Source organism: Mercenaria mercenaria, chromosome 1 (assembly GCF_021730395.1).
Source record: "Mercenaria mercenaria strain notata chromosome 1, MADL_Memer_1, whole genome shotgun sequence".
Classification (NCBI taxonomy): domain Eukaryota; kingdom Metazoa; phylum Mollusca; class Bivalvia; order Venerida; family Veneridae; genus Mercenaria; species Mercenaria mercenaria.
In genome coordinates, this window is record NC_069361.1 from 67,064,155 (window position 1) to 67,086,351 (window position 22,197).

Consider the following 22,197-nt stretch of genomic DNA (forward strand, 5'->3'; position numbering starts at 1 on the left):
TTAACTAATATTCTCTCAGCTGTGCTGTTTACATGTACACACTCAGAGACTAACCTTTCAACTATTATGCTGAAAAGAATATTATGGAATATTGGTTTACTTTTCGCGACATTTATCAATACTTTTTGACCGTTAATGACACAGTGAAAAAGACATGAATCGATGTAGATTGTACTTACCTAAATATACACTAGTATGTGGTATAGATATTTATACTATAGTGTAAATAAAAAGATCTTTAAGATAAACTTTATAACGCATGCAGAATTTATAATTCAAAGATATACCCATTTAAATTAGACTAGTATGCCTTTGCATGTAATTCCTGGATCATTGTTTTTTAAGATGTTAATATATTTTCAATTGGATAGCTATGCACGAAGAATGGAATGTTAACATGCTTCAAAAATATCAGTAGAAGATTTGCTGACAAACAAAAATTGTATTACTTGGTACTTCTTTATCTTACCTAGACATATACCATCAACACAACTGTATCCTATATCCGTGTCACAAATCCGCAGGGAACCATTATCACATTTTTCTCCCGCCAATAAATTAAAACATTACTCCTGGGAGCCAGTCTGTTCATTCAGACAATAAATCCGGTGATCACATTTCAACTGATGTGATAAGGTCAGAAAAAATCCCCAAAAGATGAAACAGCGTACATTATATACAGAACAAGAATATGTAATTTCCGTTTTCATAATTATTACAGGCTATATTTCAAACATTCGAAGTATATGTTTAGTCAAAGATATCTATAGCTCATGTGTAATGAAAATAGCTCAATTTAAGTTCTATAATTCAACTTGTGGAGTCGTGGTTAATTCCAATATTTCATCTCCCAGCTTTTTTCCCCAGATTCGACATAGGTCAACGATATCTGCCAACTAAATATACAATGCTATGTACCGAATCACTTGCAATTTCATTCATACAGGAAACGTAGAGAAAAACTTTCAAATAACGATGAATTCTTTTTACTGAGATTCTATACTATTCAGTGATATTTGCAGTCTAATTAAGCAGCTGGATATATGTTTTTGCATCGTAGAAAAAAAAAGAATGTTTCGTGAAGCTATTTCAGAAGCCTTGAATAAACAGCCCTAGTTGACAGGCTTTCTAGCAATGTTTCCATACTGATTCACTAAAAAAGCACTGTTCCCAATACTGATTCACTTCGGTTCCCACGTCTATTAAATGCTTCTGCATCCGCCGAATGAGATGATATTGAACTCGTTTATCGCTGTTATTTCTTGGAAGAGATGTCCAAGTGAATGTGTATTAATTTTCTTAGCGAATATTCACCAGGAGATAAGACTACACAATTTGCAGATTCCCTGTATGGCTAGCTAATAGTAAACGGCAACAACCTGAATCATATTATGTCAGGGCTCATTGAATTTCTAGTTCAAGCTCAATGTTTACACAATTTGTAGAAATTATATTTGCTTAATACTCACCATGTTGCGCATTTGGTAGACATGCACTTAGGTAAAATGATAATTGTTAGAAGATAAATTCACGTATTGACTTAATTTAGAAGTGTCATAGATTTGCCTAATTTTAGTATTACAATTACCCAGTGATTTAAGGATTCTTAAACTTCGTTAGTATACAGGTAAGTTAAAAAATACCCTTTGTTGTCAGTCAGTTATTTTATTCATTCACTTTCATAAAGAAATGTTTTCAACAGATACAACTTCATTTCGTTATTGATTCTTATTCATGATCAGTAGGCAAGGCATCAAAAACGCTTAGCGTTATATTATTTCTCATTTTATGAACACATAAAACAATAAGTCAAAATGAAATAGTTTATTCGAGACATAGCAAAAAAAGAAAGAAACAAATTGCAACGAAATATTTTAAGTAGCTTTTTGTCGTATACAAAATCTATTTAATTCATGGAACACTTTAGAATTTAAGTGGTTGTCTATAAAGAAATGAATAAAAATATTGTACCAGATATATTTAAATTAATATTAATCATCGTAAACGATGTAGTCAAATTCTATTAAACATATGTTTTGTAAGCATACAACGCACTTAAGCCAAATAGAAGGAGACTCGCTTTGGCTGAGATGTACTACACTCCCATGCCATAACTATAGGACCAGCTCATGTGAAAAGAAAAGAGGACACACATCCAATAAGAAAATCCATGTTCCCAGAACACAGTTTCGTTCATTAAAAATGTGCAAAACTTTATATATAAATATAGGCACGCTGGACAGGCCCGAAAACGTAAGCACGCAAAGTAAAACTTAAAGACAGCGTTGACGAAACAGACATAAAAAAGAAGTCCATGGGGCACCACCTCTCAATGGTCAGTGGTACCAGTTAATGGCACACCAGACCCTACTTTAAATCCCCGCAATGCTACAAAGTAAATGAAATTTATCTCAGCCAGGAGAGACCATACGCATACAATCATTTGTTTTACATTATATGCTCGTTTAGTCTGCAGAAATATCGTATAATCCAAAAGGAATTTATCATAATACTATTTCAATTCTGCTATTAGCGAGATTGAAATTAAAAGATACTTTTAATATATTTTAATTTTTCATAAACCTTTGATATCTTCGAAAGTTTTTGTCGTATTTATGAGTAACTTAGATATGTGTGTGATATTTAGCAGCGTTTACCGCATTGTTAGCCTACAGTGATAGAGCTTCTACTGTGAGTGTGGATGGTCATGGGTTCGCCTCTTGGTTGCGTCATACGAAAGAAAATAGAATCGTACTAGTTATTCTCTTCCATGGCACTTAGCAATAAAAAGGAAACTAGCTTCTATGATCAGATACCTCCTGGAGATGGATACAGTTGATACTGAACCAAAGGCTTCTTTTCACAATCAGACCTTCGGTGAACGCCAAGAAGAAAGAAGAAGACCTAACCAATTAATGATTTATGCTGAGTTTTAAATTTGTAGTATTTCAACTAAATTATTTCTTAAACTGAAGTAATTTCCACTTGATAAATAATACATTTGTTTTAAATTGTTGGCATTCGGACGAAACAAGACATGTGGAAGACTGGAAGACGTTATTTCCTTAGATATCAATCAAGTTAACATGTTTATCATTGAATTATTTGTTTGTAGAAGCTTGTCGAAGAAATCTAGATAAATGTATTAATTAAAATTTATTAGTTTGCGTCTATGTATTGCGGTATAGACTCCTATTGAAAATAAAATATTTGGCATCTGAAACGTAAAAAATTAATCAATTCAATACATTTAGACTGTTTACAGGAATGATATCTAAATGATTAACAAAACCATTATAAAACAATGAAAAATCAGGGTAGCTTTATTAATGCGTTTTGTTTAAATAACTTGTAAAATGTTTAAACGTACGTTCCTAACACAACTTCCGTTAAAAGAGAAATGATTGACACTAGAAGAAGCAAAGAGCAAAAAAATCCTTTATCAGGGTATAGCTTTGTCTTATTGGAAAATTCGCCTTTGTTATTTTCACAAGATATAAAAACTAGGAAGTTTTCCTTGTTTTCGTATTCTTTCCGATGTGTTGAACATGTACATTTTGCGTTTTGCTAATTTAGGATGAATGGGATTTCATGTTTAAACTCAAATATTTAAACAAAGGTTTAAAATAATATTTACAGAAACTTGAGCATGTTGATTCTAAAATTCTGACTGATGGCTATGATGAATTGTTATCCACTCTATTAAAACAGTTGAAGAGTACATAATAATGTATGCCTTTTCAATGTGTAAAGCAGTTAATATATCATTTATATGCGAGTTAAGTTTTCTCATGTAGCTCCCTACCTTTTAAATAAAACTATATTCCCCATATACGTTAAAACATAAAGGTTTACTTTTAGTTTTGTTCAAAGTACCTTTCTCTCATTAAATTCATCATTCTTTCAGAAGTTCTTCTTGGTTCGCAGTGAAGACTAGCAGAACATAACCAAATAGCCACGTCAGTTAAAATGAACCTAAGGCAAACTATTTGCTTTTGTCTGTTAAATTTCCTTCAGATACAATTTACACAATAAAACCACGCAACCGATTAGAAAATAGCTGCGTCCTATTATTTTGCTTGGCTGCGTCCTATGTCTTAAAGATTAACTACAACAACAGCAGTGCCATGTGACAGCCGTGAAAATCAACTCCGTGCTTGGACTTTGCGTTGTTTTATTTTCTGACACTGTGGGATGATGAATCAACGTTGTATCTGTATATTAGAGTTCTATTATACAAACTGAGTCCGATCTGTTTTAGCTTAGTTGTGGTCTATGCTTTCAAAGGATCTTTTCATATCTTTTATATGCAATTTTTGACAATACAAGGTAAATATGGAACCACGACATCACTCATGGGGAGTTACAAAACGTATTTGTAATAAGAACGAAGTTGACATTATATGTCCATTTTTCTCACAATACAGATAATCAAGAAAATCGATTTTTGTCCTTTGAATTCCATAGTATTTTATAATTAATTCAAGCTTCTTCCTAACAATGTTTTCATATCATTCAAAAGTAAAGTAAACTTTAGAAACGAGTAAAGAATTTCTCCTAGAAACAAACATATGTATCTTATAGAACGACGAATATGTACGATGAGATATATTCACCGAAAGCACTACATGTCTTGTGCTCGTACGAAATAACATTTCGATTTTTCTTTTGAAGAAAAATATATCACTGCTATGTATTGCATTAAATACCTTCACAAAATAACACTGATGAGCAGAAACAATTTTGAAGATATGCGTTTTCATTAAGATTAATTTAGCACAAACTTTGCAGAAGCCGCTTTACAGCCAAAAGCAATTATCGTGAAATCAAACATAATACCATTATACCAATTAATTTGTGTATTTATTTGAAGTTGCTTCTACTATACAGCAATTTTAATTTGTTAAAAATAGTTTGAATTGTCCGTGATCGATTATTTCAATTACTTGATATTTATGTATCTCCGCAAATAACAACGAAAACTTTCTGCTCTTCTTTGGGATACCGGAATTGAAAGGCGAAAGCGATTCAGATTGTGTGGAGAAAGTGCTTGATTTAATCGAAAATAAATTGGAAATAGAAAACGCAAAATCAAGCATTAAGTTGCACCGTGCTCATAGAATTGGGAAATTTGATAACGCCAAAACACGTCCGATCGTGGCGAAATTTGTATACTATCCTGAGAGAGAGAAGGTACGACTTAGTGCTAATAAACTGGAAAGGCCTTATGGCATAAGTCAGCAATTTCCCCAGGAAGTTATGTCCAGTAGACGGCGGTTAATTCCTATCATGTTGGAAGCCAGGAAACAGGGAAAGGAGGCATATATAAAGGTGGATAAACTTTATATTGACGGTCGTTTGCACAGGGAGAGCGAGAGTGGTAGCGTGAAGTAGGACGGCGGATGGAGTGACCTTAAGTGCTTATCATGGAATATCGAGGGGCTGTCACAGCAAAAGCGATCATGCACTGATTTTACTGATTTCATTGGAAATTACGATCTTATATTCTTGAGTGAAACATGGACGGGAAAATCATCTAAAGTGGATTTAAATGGATATAAGTGTTTTCATTCTTATCGGAAATACCAAAATAGGCGCGCGAAAAGAAATAGTGGTGGATTAATTGTTCATGTGAAGAATTCAGTTAGTAAGGGAGTTAAACTGGTGAGAAATGTCGTAGATTGTATACTGTGGTTTAAACTTGATAAATCTTACTTTAATAATCAAGAAGACATATATTTATGTTCAACCTATATTGCACCTGAAAACTCACCTATTTATCAAGTGTACGATTTTGACGTTTTCACTAAAATTGAGTCAGATATACGGTACTTCCAAGAAAGAGGCCAGGTATACTGTTTTGGAGACATGAATGCTCGGACTGGGTCAAAGTGTGATTTTATAGAATATGATAAACCGTTACATGATCACTATTGCTTAGATTGCGACTCGTATTTACCGCGGGCAACGACGGATAGCGGGACTAATCGGTTCGGAGATTTATTGCTTGATATTTGTAAATCGTTAAATTTACGTATTGTAAATGGTCGCGTAGGAAACGATGCTAACCTTGGTAAACAGACTTGTTATACGCATAACGGCCAGAGTACAGTTGATTATCTTATTGCCGAAAAAGACAATTTTTGTAATATAACGGGTTTTAGCATTCATGATTTTACTATTCATTCTAATCATGCACCGATTGATTTTTCATTAAAGATAGGTACATTATTGCCTGATAATATAGTTCGCGAACGTTTGTACTATAAATGGGATCCAGATTGTAAAATTGCGTTTATAAATGATATTTCGCGCGATATTGAAATGCTTTGCAATGATTTAAATGCATGCAAAGAAAGTGATAGTGATCCTGGTGATATGGTGCAGACTTTCACAGACTTTTTGTGTACTAGAGGTAGTAAATATTTCGAAGTACGACGTAAAATATCAACATGTACATATTTTTTAAATGATAGGTCATCAGGTTTTCGAAATAAATGGTTTAATGACGAGTGTAGGGAAAAACGTAACAGCTATAAACATGCACTTGCCCAGTTTAATTTGAATAAAACAGGTGAAAATAAGAGAATATTGTTTGATAGAAAATTTGACTATAAGTATTGTTGCAGAATTACAAAGAAAAAATATAATAGGCAAATGGGCCTGAAAATGAATGATCTGAAACGAAAAAATCCTCGTGAATTTTGGAAAATATTTAAGCAAAAGAAAACCATTGAAACGGCTGATGATGTTGATATATCAGAATTTTACAATCATTTTCAAAAATTATCGGCTGAATTTCAGATATAAGAAGATATTGAATGTCAAGATTTTTTGAATGAATTAGACAGTAATGAAATTATTGATCCAGTTTTTGAGGAGTTAGACTCCCCTTTTACTGTTAATGAAATAAGACGTGCTGTCAAACTATTAGGCACAAATAAAGCTTGTTCATTAGATAATATTATGTATGAATACTTTAAAGAAGGCATTGATGTGTTAGATAGGCCATTAGAGATTTTGTTTAATTATATTTTAAGCAAGCAGTGTTTCCCTAGATCATGGTCAAAGGGTGTAATAGTACCCGTATATAAAAAGGGAGATAACCAGGACCCTAATAATTATAGAGGGATTACTCTGGTTAGTTGTTTTGCCAAATTATTTACCGTTGTCTTGAATGAAAGATTAAAAAAGTGGGCAGTACAAAATGATATCCTGACTGACGCTCAGTTTGGTTTTAAGGCAAATTATAGTACGATTGATGCAATATTTCTATTAAATTCGTTCATAGAAAAACAATTGAAAAACAAAAAACGTTTGTACTGCTGCTTTGTAGATCTTAAGAAATGTTTTGATTCCATATATAGAAATGGTTTGTGGTTGAAACTCATAAAAAGTGGTATTAATGGAAAATTATTTAATGTTATTCGATCGATGTACAATGAAGTCAAATTGTGTGTTAAACATTTAAATGTATTATCTGATTTTTTCGACTGTGGCATTGGCTTATTACAAGGGGAGATAATTTCCCCTCTACTTTTTTCTCTTTTCATAAATGATGTAGAATTATTTATGCAGAATAACCCCTCTGCAGGTTTAACGCTGGACCAGTTATCTATATATTTATTACTATTTGCCGACGATGCAGTTATTTTCTCAGAATCGGCAGAAGGGCTACAACAATCAATGAATAATTTTGAAATATATTGTAAGAAATGGAAACTCAATGTGAATGCACAAAAAACAAAAATTGTAATATTTAGTAAAGGAAGAAGACCAAGAAACAGTGAATATTTTAAATACGGGTCTGATGAAATAGAAGTAGTGAATAGTTTTAATTATCTTGGCTTAGTCTTTACAAGTGGGGGATCTTTTATGAATGCTACGAAAACGCTTGCGGGTAAAGCTCTGAGGGCGATGGGTGCTCTGTTTTCGGGTACCAGGACTTTAGAAATACCCATAAACATTATGTTAAGTTTGTTTGACTCTTTCGTAGCCTCAATATTAAATTATTCATGTGAAGTGTGGGGTTTTTTAAAGGCTGAAAACATAGAGCGTGTTCACAGAAAATACTTGAAATTTTTGCTCAATGTTAAAACCTCCACAAGTAATTCAGCATTATATGGAGAACTTGGTAGATTCCCGTTATATGTGATAAGGCAACTTAGAATTGTAAAATATTATCTTAGATTACATTTAGACAAAAGTAGTAATTGTTTGCTATCAACTATGTTAAATGATATTAGAATAGAAGCTGAAAATAATTTGCAAGTTATAAATTGGGCCTCAAAAGTTAGGGCTCTATTACAAAGGACAGGTTTTTACGATGTATGGTTGTTCCCAAATTCTGTAAATGCTAAGGTATTTTTACCATTATTTCGATGTAGATTGTTTGACATGTACATAAACGACTGGAGGCAAGACATTTCATTAAAAACATCTTTAACACTTTATACAGAGCTTAAAACAAATTTTGAATTGTCAGAGTATATAATAAAGATTCAGAATGTAAAGCATAGAAATGCCATTGCTCAACTGCGTTTATCATCACACCAACTAAATATAGAGACTGGAAGACACCGCAATATTCCAAGAAATGAACGCAAATGTATTCTCTGTGAAAAAAATGATATAGAAGATGAGTTTCATTTTATTCTGATATGTCCTGTGTATAATCAATTAAGAAAATATTATATTCCAAGGTATTATTATAAACGACCTAATATGTTAAAGTTCATAGAATTAATGAATGTTACAAGTGTGAAATTGTTGAATAAAATAGCAGTTTACAGCATTAAAGCATTCAAGCAGAGACATGATTACTTGAATTACTTAGCTGACTTATAATCATACAATCGATTGGTAGGCATCCGACAATTGGGATAATGTGAACCATAACATAGATGTACTGGCATAGTATAATCAATATGAAATGACAAACATACACACAGACGGACAAATGAGTCGAAATGACGGACGGACGGACGGACGGACAGACAGAGCCAGCCAGCCAGACAGGCACACAGACAGACAAACAGATAGACACACAGACAGACACACAGAAATACAGACACACAGACAGACAAACACACACACACACAGACAGACTCACATACAGACAGACACACACACACATACACAGACAGAATCACAAACAGGTAGCACACAGACAGTCACTCAGAGGCACACAGACAGACACACAGACGCACACAGACAGTCACACAGACAGGTAGTTATAATTTTTAGCCAACTTCCAACCATTTGCAGTTGGATGCCTAGCAACCTTTTGGAATGTAACCAATATTTTACGCCTATATTGTGTTGAGTGCAAGCAGACGCAAAAATCGACATTAAAGAGTCGCAGTATTTAAATAATATTAGTAAGAGACAAATTCTCTACAGCCTGACAGTATACAAATACAGCCTGATAGTATACAAATATGATCTGGACACGTAACTAGCTAAATATGTTAATACTTAAGCCTATGACAAACCTTGAATTTCGTTTCGGTAAGGTTTGTCATATGTGGGAGTTTATTTTACGTGTCTCCATGTTGATGGTCGGTAGTAATTCTTGCTCTTTCATTTCGGTAAGAATTACTCAAGCCTCTCATTACTGAAATTATGATTACAGTTACTATTTAACTGCATTAAGTCATTTATAATTGCATTTCAACTCTGGTAAGGCGAATATGAAAAATGAAATCAGAGCAACCAACATATTGTCCATATATAAAATAAATATGAAATCAAAAAGAGAACAACGCACCATCTTGTCGATTTTTGCGTCCTTTCAGCGCTTAAGTATGCATTTATTGTTTAACCTAGTAATGTATGGGCAGGTTACTTTCAACTTGTGCACTTGACCCCGTTGACCTGTGTTATACGGACCGTCCTATTTTGATAAAAGGGAATTTTTGATATGTTGAACATTTTCAAACTATGATTACAGTTATTTTGAAAAGACGCGTTGATCAAAATTTCTTCATACTTAACGTATTAAAGTATAATTATGCTGAAAATCTCATATTTATGCTGCTTAATTTCAGGAAAAGCACGTGCATTAAAATTACCGTTAAAAAATTACCTATCGATAGGTCTGAACTAATCAAATGAAAATTCAGGGTCAAGGGGGTGAGCAAGTTGAAAAATATCGACCTATAATAATGTATTATGGAAAATCTCATTGCTGATATGTGTTATGCACCGGTGATTGCTTGACAAAGATAAAATAAAATTGAAGTCACTATGTATGACTAATCTCATCATATAGGATTTAAGAATGATTTTTCACCTCTCATGTTTTTATTAACAGATCCTATTATATGTTGAGTTAAATTATAAGTAATTTTTTTAAGAATGAACTGTTACACGAAATTATACAAAAACCATCTTAATTAATAGAATTAATTAACAAAATATCAGTAAATGAATAAATTACATAAAACATATTAGTATTCAGATTTATTGTATGTGTATATTTGTGTTCATATTATTCCCATAAAATATATATTTTAACCTTCCGCTATAATCATGCATGTTTGTAATGTATATATATGACGATGAACGTTTAATGTTCAAGTCTTTCTGTAAATAAACTTCTGTTCTGTTCTGTTAAAAATAGTTTGAATTGTCCGTGATCGATTATTTCAATTACTTGATATTTATGTATCTCCGCAAATAACAACGAAAACTTTCTGAAAATAAAAAGGAACAAATACCAGACTGGATGGATCTACATTTACCTGGTGTCCAGTTTTTCTAAACACATTACAATGGGCTTTATATGAATTCTGCCACGATGACAATGCAGTTTCTTTTCCTTGGTCCGTGGCTGCCTATGTAATTTCCCTCTGCCCTTCCGCTTTGTGGCGGTGGACCTAAGGTCCATTGGCAGTAGACGGACACGGTCAATTCAGAGACATCTATTTTATTTTATTAAGTAGGCAGTATCTGTGCACCACACTATAAGTAACAATTGGTGAGAAGTGATTTTATTCTTCAAAATTTAATTTAACAAGCATTTTATAAAGCAGACAGTATCTGATCACCAGACTGTTCTTGTTTTTAGGTGATAAACTTTGTTTTATATAGTGTTTATCTGATCACCAGACTGAGGTGATAAACTTTGTTTTATATGCCGTTGTATATAAATTTGGCTCCTCACTGTTGTTTGTTGTCATTTACTTTGAAAAGGTTGCTATTTACTAACTTAAGCAGCCATGGACATAAAACTGCCACTCTTAGAATAAGACTGATACTATGTTGGTTTTTTCTATGTTCTGTAATTGTGCGCCCACTTGTTGTGCTGTTAAATCGAGAAATATACTGTACGAAAGAACAGTGCACAATACAACTACTTCTTTCTTTCAAATGCACAAACAGAACTGCAAAGCTGTGACTGATACGGATTATATCACACTTATAACTCCCGGTATTTCATTGAAAACACAACGTAAATAGTTTTAGCAAATGAATGAATTATAATTTTAATATTTTTTTAATATTTTTAACTTAGTTACAGCAATGTAAAGAAGATCTGCTTGTGAATTACACAACTTCAAAGTTAAACTCATGTTTAATTGAATAGGCAAGTCGTTCAAACGTTTTTCACAACTGCTTCATATCCCAATTTCCTATAGAATACAGGTGAACGTTTATATCTTATTCATTATTCTCACCTATGTATGTGCCACTACATTTTAAAACTTTCATTCTTGCCACGACCTTTTTATTAATTAGTTTCCTTGGTCATTTTCCTTAAATATCGAAGGCAAGTTCACCGCTGCATTGTGCAACGACTCTGATAAACACCAGAATACTGATCATAAGCGCGGGAAAACTTATTACGACAGCAATACTACTTGATAAACATTAAAACACGGGGAAACTTACTACGGCGGTCACAGCATTGCGCAAATAACGTTGTTGTGAAATTAAACTTAAAGCTGATCCAGGATTTGAGCCTTCACCGACAAAGCGACTTCGCCTAGAATTAACATGAAAGCATTGATATATGATCCATCAATGTATACAATTTTAACAGTAAAAGAAGGGGTATAAATTAAACAAATCGGACAAGCTGAATTAGAAAATATGTAATGTTTGAAAGAAAACCAGACACAAAACTCATTTTAAAGAATAATTTTGGAACAGTAAAGCAATAGACATTTAATATGTTGACATAACACTTCATTTTCTTGACAGCACAGTTAAATAAATATAAAATCTTTAAAACAAATACAGTATGAAATATTACTTGACGAATTACTTATAATATCTTACCAGAACACATTCCATGGACACATCTGTATCCCATGTCTTTGTCACAAATCTGCCTGGAACCAATATCACATTTATCTCCAGCAGATAAATAACAACATTCTTCCTGGTAGACCACCTGTCTATCATGACAATAAATCCTCTGATCACATTTTAACTGACATGATAAGGTCAGAAAATATCCAAAAATTATATAAACGCGTACATTATTTGTAAAACATCTATATGTATTTTCCACTTTCATAATTCCTCCCAGCTATTCAAAACAATGAACATTTGATATATTCTATTCATAGATGTTATCCACATATATGTGATACCAGTGCCACAATTCAAATTTAAACTTTTCCTATCTATGTAATAATCTACCGACATTCACATTTATTCCTTTGCTTAATAATTTATTGTTTTTTTCTCAGTTTCACATCGGTCAATGACATCTGCCACATAAATATATTGTTGTGCAATGAATAGATCCGAAGGAAATATATCGTTACTAGTAATCACGTGAAAGCTTTCCTGTTGGTGACAATTGTTTAACTAAGATTTCACTCTGGTCAGTTATGTTCGCTGTCTAATACGCAGTTTGAAATTGAACAGTCTGGGTTGACAGACGTTGTAGCATTATTTCCATTCATGCTTAATTAATAAAGGTTAATATCCAACTTTGTAGATATATGACGCTTCTGCATCTGTTAGAATGGATAACATGAAACTGGTCTCTCGCTGTTGTTTCTTAAGCTAATGAACAATACGCTCCTCACTGGCAGAAAGACCCGACATTAAGCTATCGGAAAAACATCCTTCGAAAATTGAGCGAATGTTTATTCATTCTCTCAGCGGATATTCACACGGTGTCTAAACAAGACTGTGTTTTTCCTACAAATAAGTCAACGATATACGCTTTTTTAATTTTCATAATAGTTTCTTTTTTGTTCTGTATCACATAGCTTACAGTTCAAGTTAAATATTTATATACTGGTTTAAAACAAAATTTGCGCTAAGTAGTTACTTTAATAGTACAAAGGCATATCTGTTTTACAAGGAAAAAAAGACCTAATGAAAAGAATGAAATAACAGTTAACAAAACCTTCAGATATCAGATTCTGAGAAAATGAGATCAACACTCAGAAAGTAAACTTTAAGTTACTGTTTCATTGCAAAGACGACATTGATAGGATTCAATGGCCAATTAAAATGAAGAAGGAAGATGTATTTTCGAATACTAGGCCTCTAGCGTCGGCTGACAAATGTCTGTGATGCAATACGCTAACTTGACCTGCGCAAGCATTACACAGCAAACAACAAGTTTCGCACAATATAATCTTCTGTCTTTCTTAAATTCCTTAATAATGAAATATACACCCCTATTACCAATGCACTTCCTATTTAATGAAATAAACCACGCCGTTACATTCCATTCATTTTTTGCACAAATTCTTTGCATACAAACAAATTAGATTAATGTTTTTACGAAGCTTGCATTAAAATAAATTTGGCAGAAATATGGGAAAAAAACATCAGTTACCATAAAATGTAACACAAGATACCGTTAATGAGTTTTTATTTCAGATTTAATAGTCTAGTAGTGTAATCTGTCATTGCCATGCTAGTTTCAATTTTGTTAATTAGTAATTATTCTAATCATTTTATATCATATTCGCGAAAAGAGTGTGCTTTTCTTGAAACAAAGCTTTCTTTGTTTAATATTCACTACTCATGAGTACACTTAACTTGAAATATCTCGGCAGTCATCAGATATGCATGCAGTGTTTTAAGTGCATGTAAAGTAGTGAGATTAAACTACTGGGTCAACAACACAAAAAATTGAAGGAAATGAGTATTTTTACGTTCAGTGCTGGACAGTTTTGGCTTTTTTTTTTTGTAATGACAAATTTGAAATATACTTTACAACACTGAAACTCAAAATGTTAGGCAAAGCAGAAACTAGTTTCTAACCATGATTAATTTAAAAAACGACAACACGCATGGCGTTTTATCTCAAACTAAAGCATTGCAAACTGGAAACATTTTTTTCACAATGCATTTACTTTTAGTTTGGTGTGTGTGCTTTTGCTGGGTTTAACGTCGCACCGACAAAACTATAGGTCATATGGCGGCACTTCTGCATTTGGTGGTGCAGAAAGACCTAGAGCTCCTTCAGCATTATTTAAGACAAAGGAATATTCCTTGGTAGAATAACCGACCTTCTTTAAGCTTACTGGATGGCTTTCTCACATGGAAGAATTCTGCACTCCAAGCGAGGTTTCTAACTACAGCGAGGAGTGGCAAATGTTTTGAAGACAGAAAACAATTCATAGTGCTATAATTAAAATGAGAGAAATAAAAAGGATACGACCGAATTTCCTAAACGAATTATTTATGTCTTAAGGAACCATTATTTTTAACATAACCATTTGCGTTATTGTCGTAATATTAATAATATTTCGTGACCCAACTGATCTCTCAGCATGGAAATTAAAAGAGAGTAGTTTAAAATGGCAACAATGATCGCCTAGAAAATGTCACAGTTATTTCAAATTAAGAAAAAAGTGCAAATATTATTAAATGAAAGCAGTAATAAAAGCTTTCTTCGATTGTTGATGTTGTAAACGGTATTCAAATTGTATCTGATTCAATGGATAAGCATAACATGCTCTCATCTCTAAAATTACTAAGTTAAACGAGACAATGTGTTCTAAAATCACATTCATAACGGATAAATTATGACTGAAAGACTCATACGAATATTGCAGTCTGCTGTATTAGGTGTACAGATGTTCAAAGATTGAAATTTGTATTTACAAAATCTATAATTTGATTAATACAAATACCATTTATCTGTTGCCTGTACTACGTTTTGTTTTCTGTATGGTAAAATTTGCTTTTCTCTATTTGAAGTTTTTTTAACTTTGTATATATTAGATGTGGATCATCATGAACATGCAAATTTTAAAATCAGTCCGTGTTGTAAAATTTTAACATAGAATTTACTGAAGAACTTTTCACCCACACTAAATCACGGCACTGGCTTTGACATCGTATTGGAATTTGGTTAGTGTCATTGTGTGTCTAGCTCACTTGAAAAGGCATTTTTATTGATTTCGTCTGTGTTCGCAAAGAGAAATTTAAAATAACCTTTAAAAGCTATAAAGAGTTGTCTATGCCATTGTCAATTAATGTTGTGCCGGCAAAAAGCCATGTCGATTGCACTGTCGGAAGTATGAATGTAATATCCTTGATCTGTAAGATACTTAGTACGATGACAATTAAAGAAGAAATATATGTCACACTGTTTAATTCTGTTAAGGCAATATATTATTTTGAGTGTTGCAGATTATCCTTTCTTTCTGATACAATGAACTTCATTTGTTTGTCACTTACACACAAAATGTATATCATGAAATATCTAGTTTTTGCACAATTATTCAATACCTATTACATGCTCCTTTTCCTTTAAGACAAAGCTCACGAAGTTCAACAATCCACGTTGAATAGAACATGACACACATTATTGTTAAGGAAATAAAATGGTGAGATAACTTGAATGATGCTACAAAATATCTTTACAGCAAATACGTGTTAGGAAACGCCATTAATAAATAATTATTGGAAAATACACAACTTTAAAATCAGACACATTTAAATTGTATTTTAATTTAAATAACAGTTGTTGATGCTTTTAAAGTGTCAAACATTCATTATCCGTCTGTGAGTCCTTACTGTTGGCCGATTTCAAAATTTACATTACACAAATATATAAACCACATGCTAATGCGTGCACCTTATCAATTGTTCGTACCTGTGTAGATTCTATAACATTCGAACGCTTTTTCCAGCATCACTTTGGTGGGCTTACTATGATTGATTAATGTCCATATGAAGTAAATCAATAAAAACACTTTGTAAGAGCACGTGCAAAGTGGATTAAGTTCAGTCTAACCTAAACTTGCACGTTGTTTTCATGCAAATAAAAGAAAATCTTTACTTGCATACTTCGAAACGACGGATAAATGAATATTACAGTAGGAGATATTATCGCACCTTTGCAAGATACGGTGCGTTTGAAATAGAAATATTGCAATTAAAGACAGGTTACGTTTGATGTTTACAGCCATTTTGCTATAAATACTACAGCAATCAAATAAATAGCCGCAGAATATAAAAAGCTTCTAAATCGAAATGCCGACGACTGTCCTTGACGCTTGATTTCATTAATAATAAAGCTATTTAAGAGATAAGAAGTTGTATAGGAAGCGTTTAATGAAGAGCTCGGAGAAAAAGAGTAGAGTAGTTTCATGATTAATCCATTGATAGAAAGCAAATCTCATATGTTTCTGACATCGTTTAGAACACAGGAATAAAACATTATCCTTTCTAATAACGCTAGGTATGTAATTTAGAACCGTTCTATAAAGAAATTGATAATATATGTGACCAAAAATCATAAAAACAGCATACAACAAGAATACAGTATAAATAGACTGTATTACGAATGTAACAGAGTCTGACGGGGAAAGTAATATTTCATTACATACCTTATACTAAATGCAATTTGCTTGATATGAATCTATCTCTTGTTCTATATAAATAATACACTATAACGTTATCTACTTTATTGTATACACATTCCCCACAAGTCCAGAAAATTGGAAGACGTAACGTATGAATATATTATAGTTAACTTTGCTCAGATATCATTTATTTGTTCATACACATAAACCATACTGCCTCTTTTTGTGTCTTAACACGGTGGGGAAACCACGTGACTAACTTGGGTAACGTGCACGCAAAAGTGCTAAAAATAGGCCCGCTTCAGGTATGTTTTTTCACTATAACTTTTTTGATCCGCCATTGTTTTAAACGAGATAACGTGCATAAACCCCGCAATAAAAAGCTCTTTCATCGGATATATGTAACTTGATGAAACTCTCTCCCGTTTTTACGTAATCCTTGCCCAACCGATTCGAAAGATGCAAAATATTTTGGTAACGAACACGTCTGTTCACAAGTTACGCACCTAGCACAGATTCTGCAGAGAATTTCCGCTGGAAGTTTAAAATAAAGCTTGTCATTGTCCAAAGTCCTGTACCAAATAATTAACATGACTGTTCAGGAATATTAAAAGATATCGTAAGACAAAGGGTGCGGTAACGTACACGTTGCGGTTTTCAGGAGGTGACGTACACGTCATTTTTCCCCAGAGGGTAACGTACACGTCAAAAACTATTTATCATGCATGTAGACCATCTTTGTTTTTAAATGACTGAATTGTTAACATTTTGACATTGTTAAAAAAGATGCAAATGCTGGGAATAGGCTGTTTTTCTTTCGGTATGTTAGTATATACAGAAATGCTACAGTGAAAATGTGTAGCGTCGGTCCTCATCCTAGCTTGGAAATAATTACACGTTTACAGCTCTTGTATATCTATACATAAATAGGTAAGATGATAAAATTTTGAAACTATTTTGCTCTAAATCCATCATATGCACAACTGACCATGTATCTTTGAGTGAAAAAGTTGACAGTTGCTTACGGGTGATGGAAGCCTAGTACTTGTTCTCCAGTAACGATAGTTAGTTTGGTTGTCCGCACCATAATTATGATTCTGACTTTTGAAAGAGACAAACAAAAAGAAGTATTAAATACGCATATAGGTATTATTGTTGCACCGAGAGTAACAGCAGTAAAACTATTATCTATTTATAGCACGGAGAATGAATATATTTGCCAGGAGTGCGAAATGTCTTTTCGGAGAAAAAGTAATTTAAAGGCGCACGAGAAGAGACATAGTGGAGCGTGAACCTACCACTGTTGTGAGAAAAACTTTTTTTGGACGACCCATTTTCTAAAAATAACAACAGAAAAAAACGTGTTACTTTTCTTTTTGACATGTTTATATTTTGTATATCATTGATTTTACTTGGATTCCATACAAGTTTCTTATACATACAGAGAGGTAATTAAAAATGGAGTCAGTAAGAGTTATGATTCCTTATCACTGCACTATCTTTCACTGACCTGTATTAATGTACAAAGTATCAAATCAACCCTTCATAGTTTTTGGCTTGGGCTTCAGTCAAGCTCCTTGCTTTTCCTTTTCATGCATAAAGGGAGGTGATTCAAAAATGGGGTCAGCTAAAGTAATGGTTCTTTGACACTGCACTTTGCTTCACTGACCTCTATCAATGTATCAAGTATCAAGACAATCCTTTATATGGTTTTGACATTGGCCCCAGACAAGTTTTTTCCATAGATAAAGGGAGGTTATTCAAAAATAAGATCAGTTAGAGTTATGATTCTTTGACACTGTACTTCCTTTCATTGGACCTCTATTTATGTGCAAAGTTTCAAGTCAATCCTTTATATAATTTCGACTTGGGCTTCAGACAAGCTTTCTATATAACGATAAGGGGAGGTAATTTAAAAATGTGACCATTACACTGCGCTTCCTCTGTCAATGTGTAAAGTATCTTCAAATTCTTCAAATAGTTTTTGACTTGGGCTCTGGACAAGTCTTTTTTATAAGGATAAGGGGAGATAATTGAAAAATGGGACCACACAGAGTTATGGTTCTTTGATACTGCACATCCTCTCACTGTGTTCGATCATTGTATGAAGTAACAAATTAGCACCTTTATTATTTCTTGAGTTATGCTCCGGACAAGAAGCGTGACGGACGCCAGCCGGTCGCCAACGGGCAGAAAGACGGACGACGGAAAAGGGATCCCTATATGTCGCAGCTGCTTTGTAGTAGGCGACACAAAATCTGTCTAAGTCAACTGTACTTGGTTAAAAAAAATCAACTTTTTTGCGACATTTTCTAACTTTTTTTGCGATCCAATATAGCTTAGTTTAGTAAAATAGTTAATTGTAATCTCGTTAATGCTTATATAAGGTATTTGATTTTGTGAATGAACAGCCTAAACATAACCGAGGCTGTTACTTTAAAGCTTTGAATGTAACTGATGCATTTATAGATCTATATTATCAGAATATGTCAGCATTTATAATTTAATCAACCATGGAATGACTATGTCCTTAGATATGCAAAATTTAGGTCAATACTGATATGTTGTTTCAGTAAGGAGGTCTAAATGAATAACTAGCTGACCAACAAACTGTCACTAACCCACAGAAAGAATAACATTACTCCCGCACGATAATTTAAACGACAACGTGTTTATATTATTGGCTGATTGTTATGGTCCCATGCATGATAGAACTCAAACAGTTTGTCAATGATTCAAATAAGGTGCATGCTGTCATATTAAACAAAAAGATTTTCTGTATTGTATCGTTTTAATAAAGAAAAATCATGGTTATCAAGCATGCTATCGTTCCAGTTATCGTTCAGAATTTATACTAATTTCAGCATCTTTTTAACAATATAAAAAATGTTTACAGTTCAACGGGTCATCAAGAAGATTTGAACATATGGATTTGATTAAACCCTGCTGACAGACGGACATGGTTTATTCCCAGAAACCTAATTAACTTTTGATAGTTGGAGAAAAAAAAGTTGACATTTAAAATGGAAAACTGCTAACAATGTCTACTTGTCAAAATAACATACACGATTAAACCATAAAATTCCAAATGCTATTCATTTTCACTGTAGCATTTCTGTATATACTAACCTACCGAAAGAAAAACAGCCTATTCCCAGCATCTGCATCTTTTTTTTAACAATATCAAAATGTTAACAGTTCAGTCATTTAAAGACAAAGATGTTCTACATGCATGATAAATAGTTTTTGACGTGTACGTTACCCTCTGGGGAAAAATGACGTGTACGTCACCTTCTGAAAACCGCAACGTGTACGTTACCGCACCCTTTGTCTTACGATATCTTTTAATATTCCTGAATAGTCATGTTAAATATTTGGTACAGGACTTTGGACAATGACAAGCTTTATTTTAAACCTACATTCCAGCGAAAATTCTCTGCAGAATCTGTGCTAGGTGCGTAACTTGTGAACAGACGTGTTCGTTACCAAAATATTTTGCATCTTTCGAATCGGTTGGGCAAGGATTACGTAAAAACGGGAGGGAGTTTCATCAAGTTACATATATCCGATGAAAGAGCTTTTTATTGCGGGTTTATGCACGTTATCTCGTTTAAAACAATGGCGGATCAAAAAAGTTATGGTGAAAAAACATACCTGAAGCGGGCCTATTTTTAGCACTTTTGCGTGCACGTTATCCGATTTAGTCACGTGGTTTCCCCACCGTGTTAAAGCCTACATAAGCATTGAAAAGTAGAAACAAGATCCATAAGGTGTAACAGGTACATCCTGAAATTAATTTTTTGTGATTTTACTGAACTACCAATTTAATATTCTCTCAGCTGTGGTTTTTACATGTACACTAAACTACCCTTTCAAAACTTTGGTCGATAAACGTTTCCTCTTAAAACACATTTGAGCTTAATTCCATCAAAGTCTTCAAAATATTTCAATAAATTACATTTGCAGATATCTACACAATTTCATTTTGCGTATGTATATGTGAACACTTTGGTATGCAAGTATTTTTGTGTGCCTGTGCATACATGTCATGTATCTTGCTGTGTGTATGTGTGCGAGCACATGCGTGGTGTGAGTTAAAAATGGAATATATTTGCATTGTTAACATAGAGAAAGGAAACTAATGCTGAAAAAAATTACCGTTTTAGTTAATATTTTACTTTTCACGACATTTTTCAATACTTTTTGACGGTTAATGACACAGTGAAAAAGACATGAATCCATGTAGATTGTATTACTTAAATATATACTATAGTGTAAATTAAAAAGATCTAAAAAAAATTAAAAAGAAACATTTAAACTAGACTAGTATACCTTTGCAATTTAAGTTAAAGTATCACGTTTATGGCGATAATTGTTTTTTAAGATGTTATATATATTTCAATTGGATAAATATGCACCAAGAACTGAATGTTATCATGCTTTAAAAACATCAATAGAAGATCTGCTGACAAACAAATATTGTATTATTTAGTATTTCTTTATCTTACCTAAGCATATACCATCAACACAACTGTATCCTGTATCAGTGTCACAAATCCGCTGGGAACCATTATCACATTTTTCTCCCGCTAATAAATAACAACATTCCTCCTGGGAACCAGTCTGTCCATTCTGACAATAAATCCGGTGATCACATTTCAACTGATGTGATAAGGTCAGAAAATATCCCAAAAATATGAAACAGCCTACATTATATGCAGAACAGGAATGTGTAATTTCCGTTTTCATTATTATTCCAGGTTATATTTCAAACATTTGAACGTATATTTTCAGTCAAATATATCCCTAGTTCAAGTGTATTGACAATAGCTTCATTTAAAGTTGAAAATTCTCTATTCTTTATTCAAATAAATTTTCAGACTTATTTCTCCTACTTGTACCACGGTTAATTCCAGACTCTTAACATGAGAATTTGTTGGGGTGTTTTTTTCCAGATTCAACATCGGTCAATGATATCTGCCAACTAAATATACAATGCTGTGTACCGAATCACTTGCAATTTCATTCATACAGGAAACGTAGAGAAACCTTTCAAATGACGATGAATTCTTTTTACTGAGATTCTATACTATTCAGTGATATTCGCCGTCTAATTAAGCAGCTGGATATATGTTTTTGTATCGTACAAAAAAAATTCGTGAAGCTATTTCTGAATAACAGCCTTAGTATAGCACTGTTTCCATACTGATTCACTAAAATAGCATTGTTCTCATACTGTTCACTTAGGTCACGTCTATTTGATACTTCTGCAACCGTCGAATGATATGATATTGAACTCGTTTATCGCAGTTATTTCTTGGAAGAAAGAGACGTCCTCAACTTATCGGAAAAAAGTGAATGTGTATTAATGTTCTTAGCGGATATTCGCCAGGAGTCGAGA

At 33.0% G+C, this 22,197-nt stretch overlaps 1 protein-coding gene across 2 annotated transcripts in view; it reads right to left on the bottom strand.

The window, feature by feature from the left end:
- The window catches only part of LOC123534997 (uncharacterized), a 138,113-nt gene that overhangs the window by 110,962 nt on the left and 4,954 nt on the right, over positions 1-22,197 (bottom strand). The window contains exon 1 of one of the 2 annotated variants that reach the window (XM_053549924.1): positions 12,286-13,106. The exons of the other annotated variant lie outside the window; for it this stretch is intronic. Coding sequence (XP_053405899.1) covers positions 12,286-12,526 — 241 coding nt within the window. The 5' untranslated portion in view covers positions 12,527-13,106. Of the gene's footprint in view, positions 1-12,285; positions 13,107-22,197 lie in introns of those variants that run through there. 2 annotated transcript variants of the gene reach the window in all.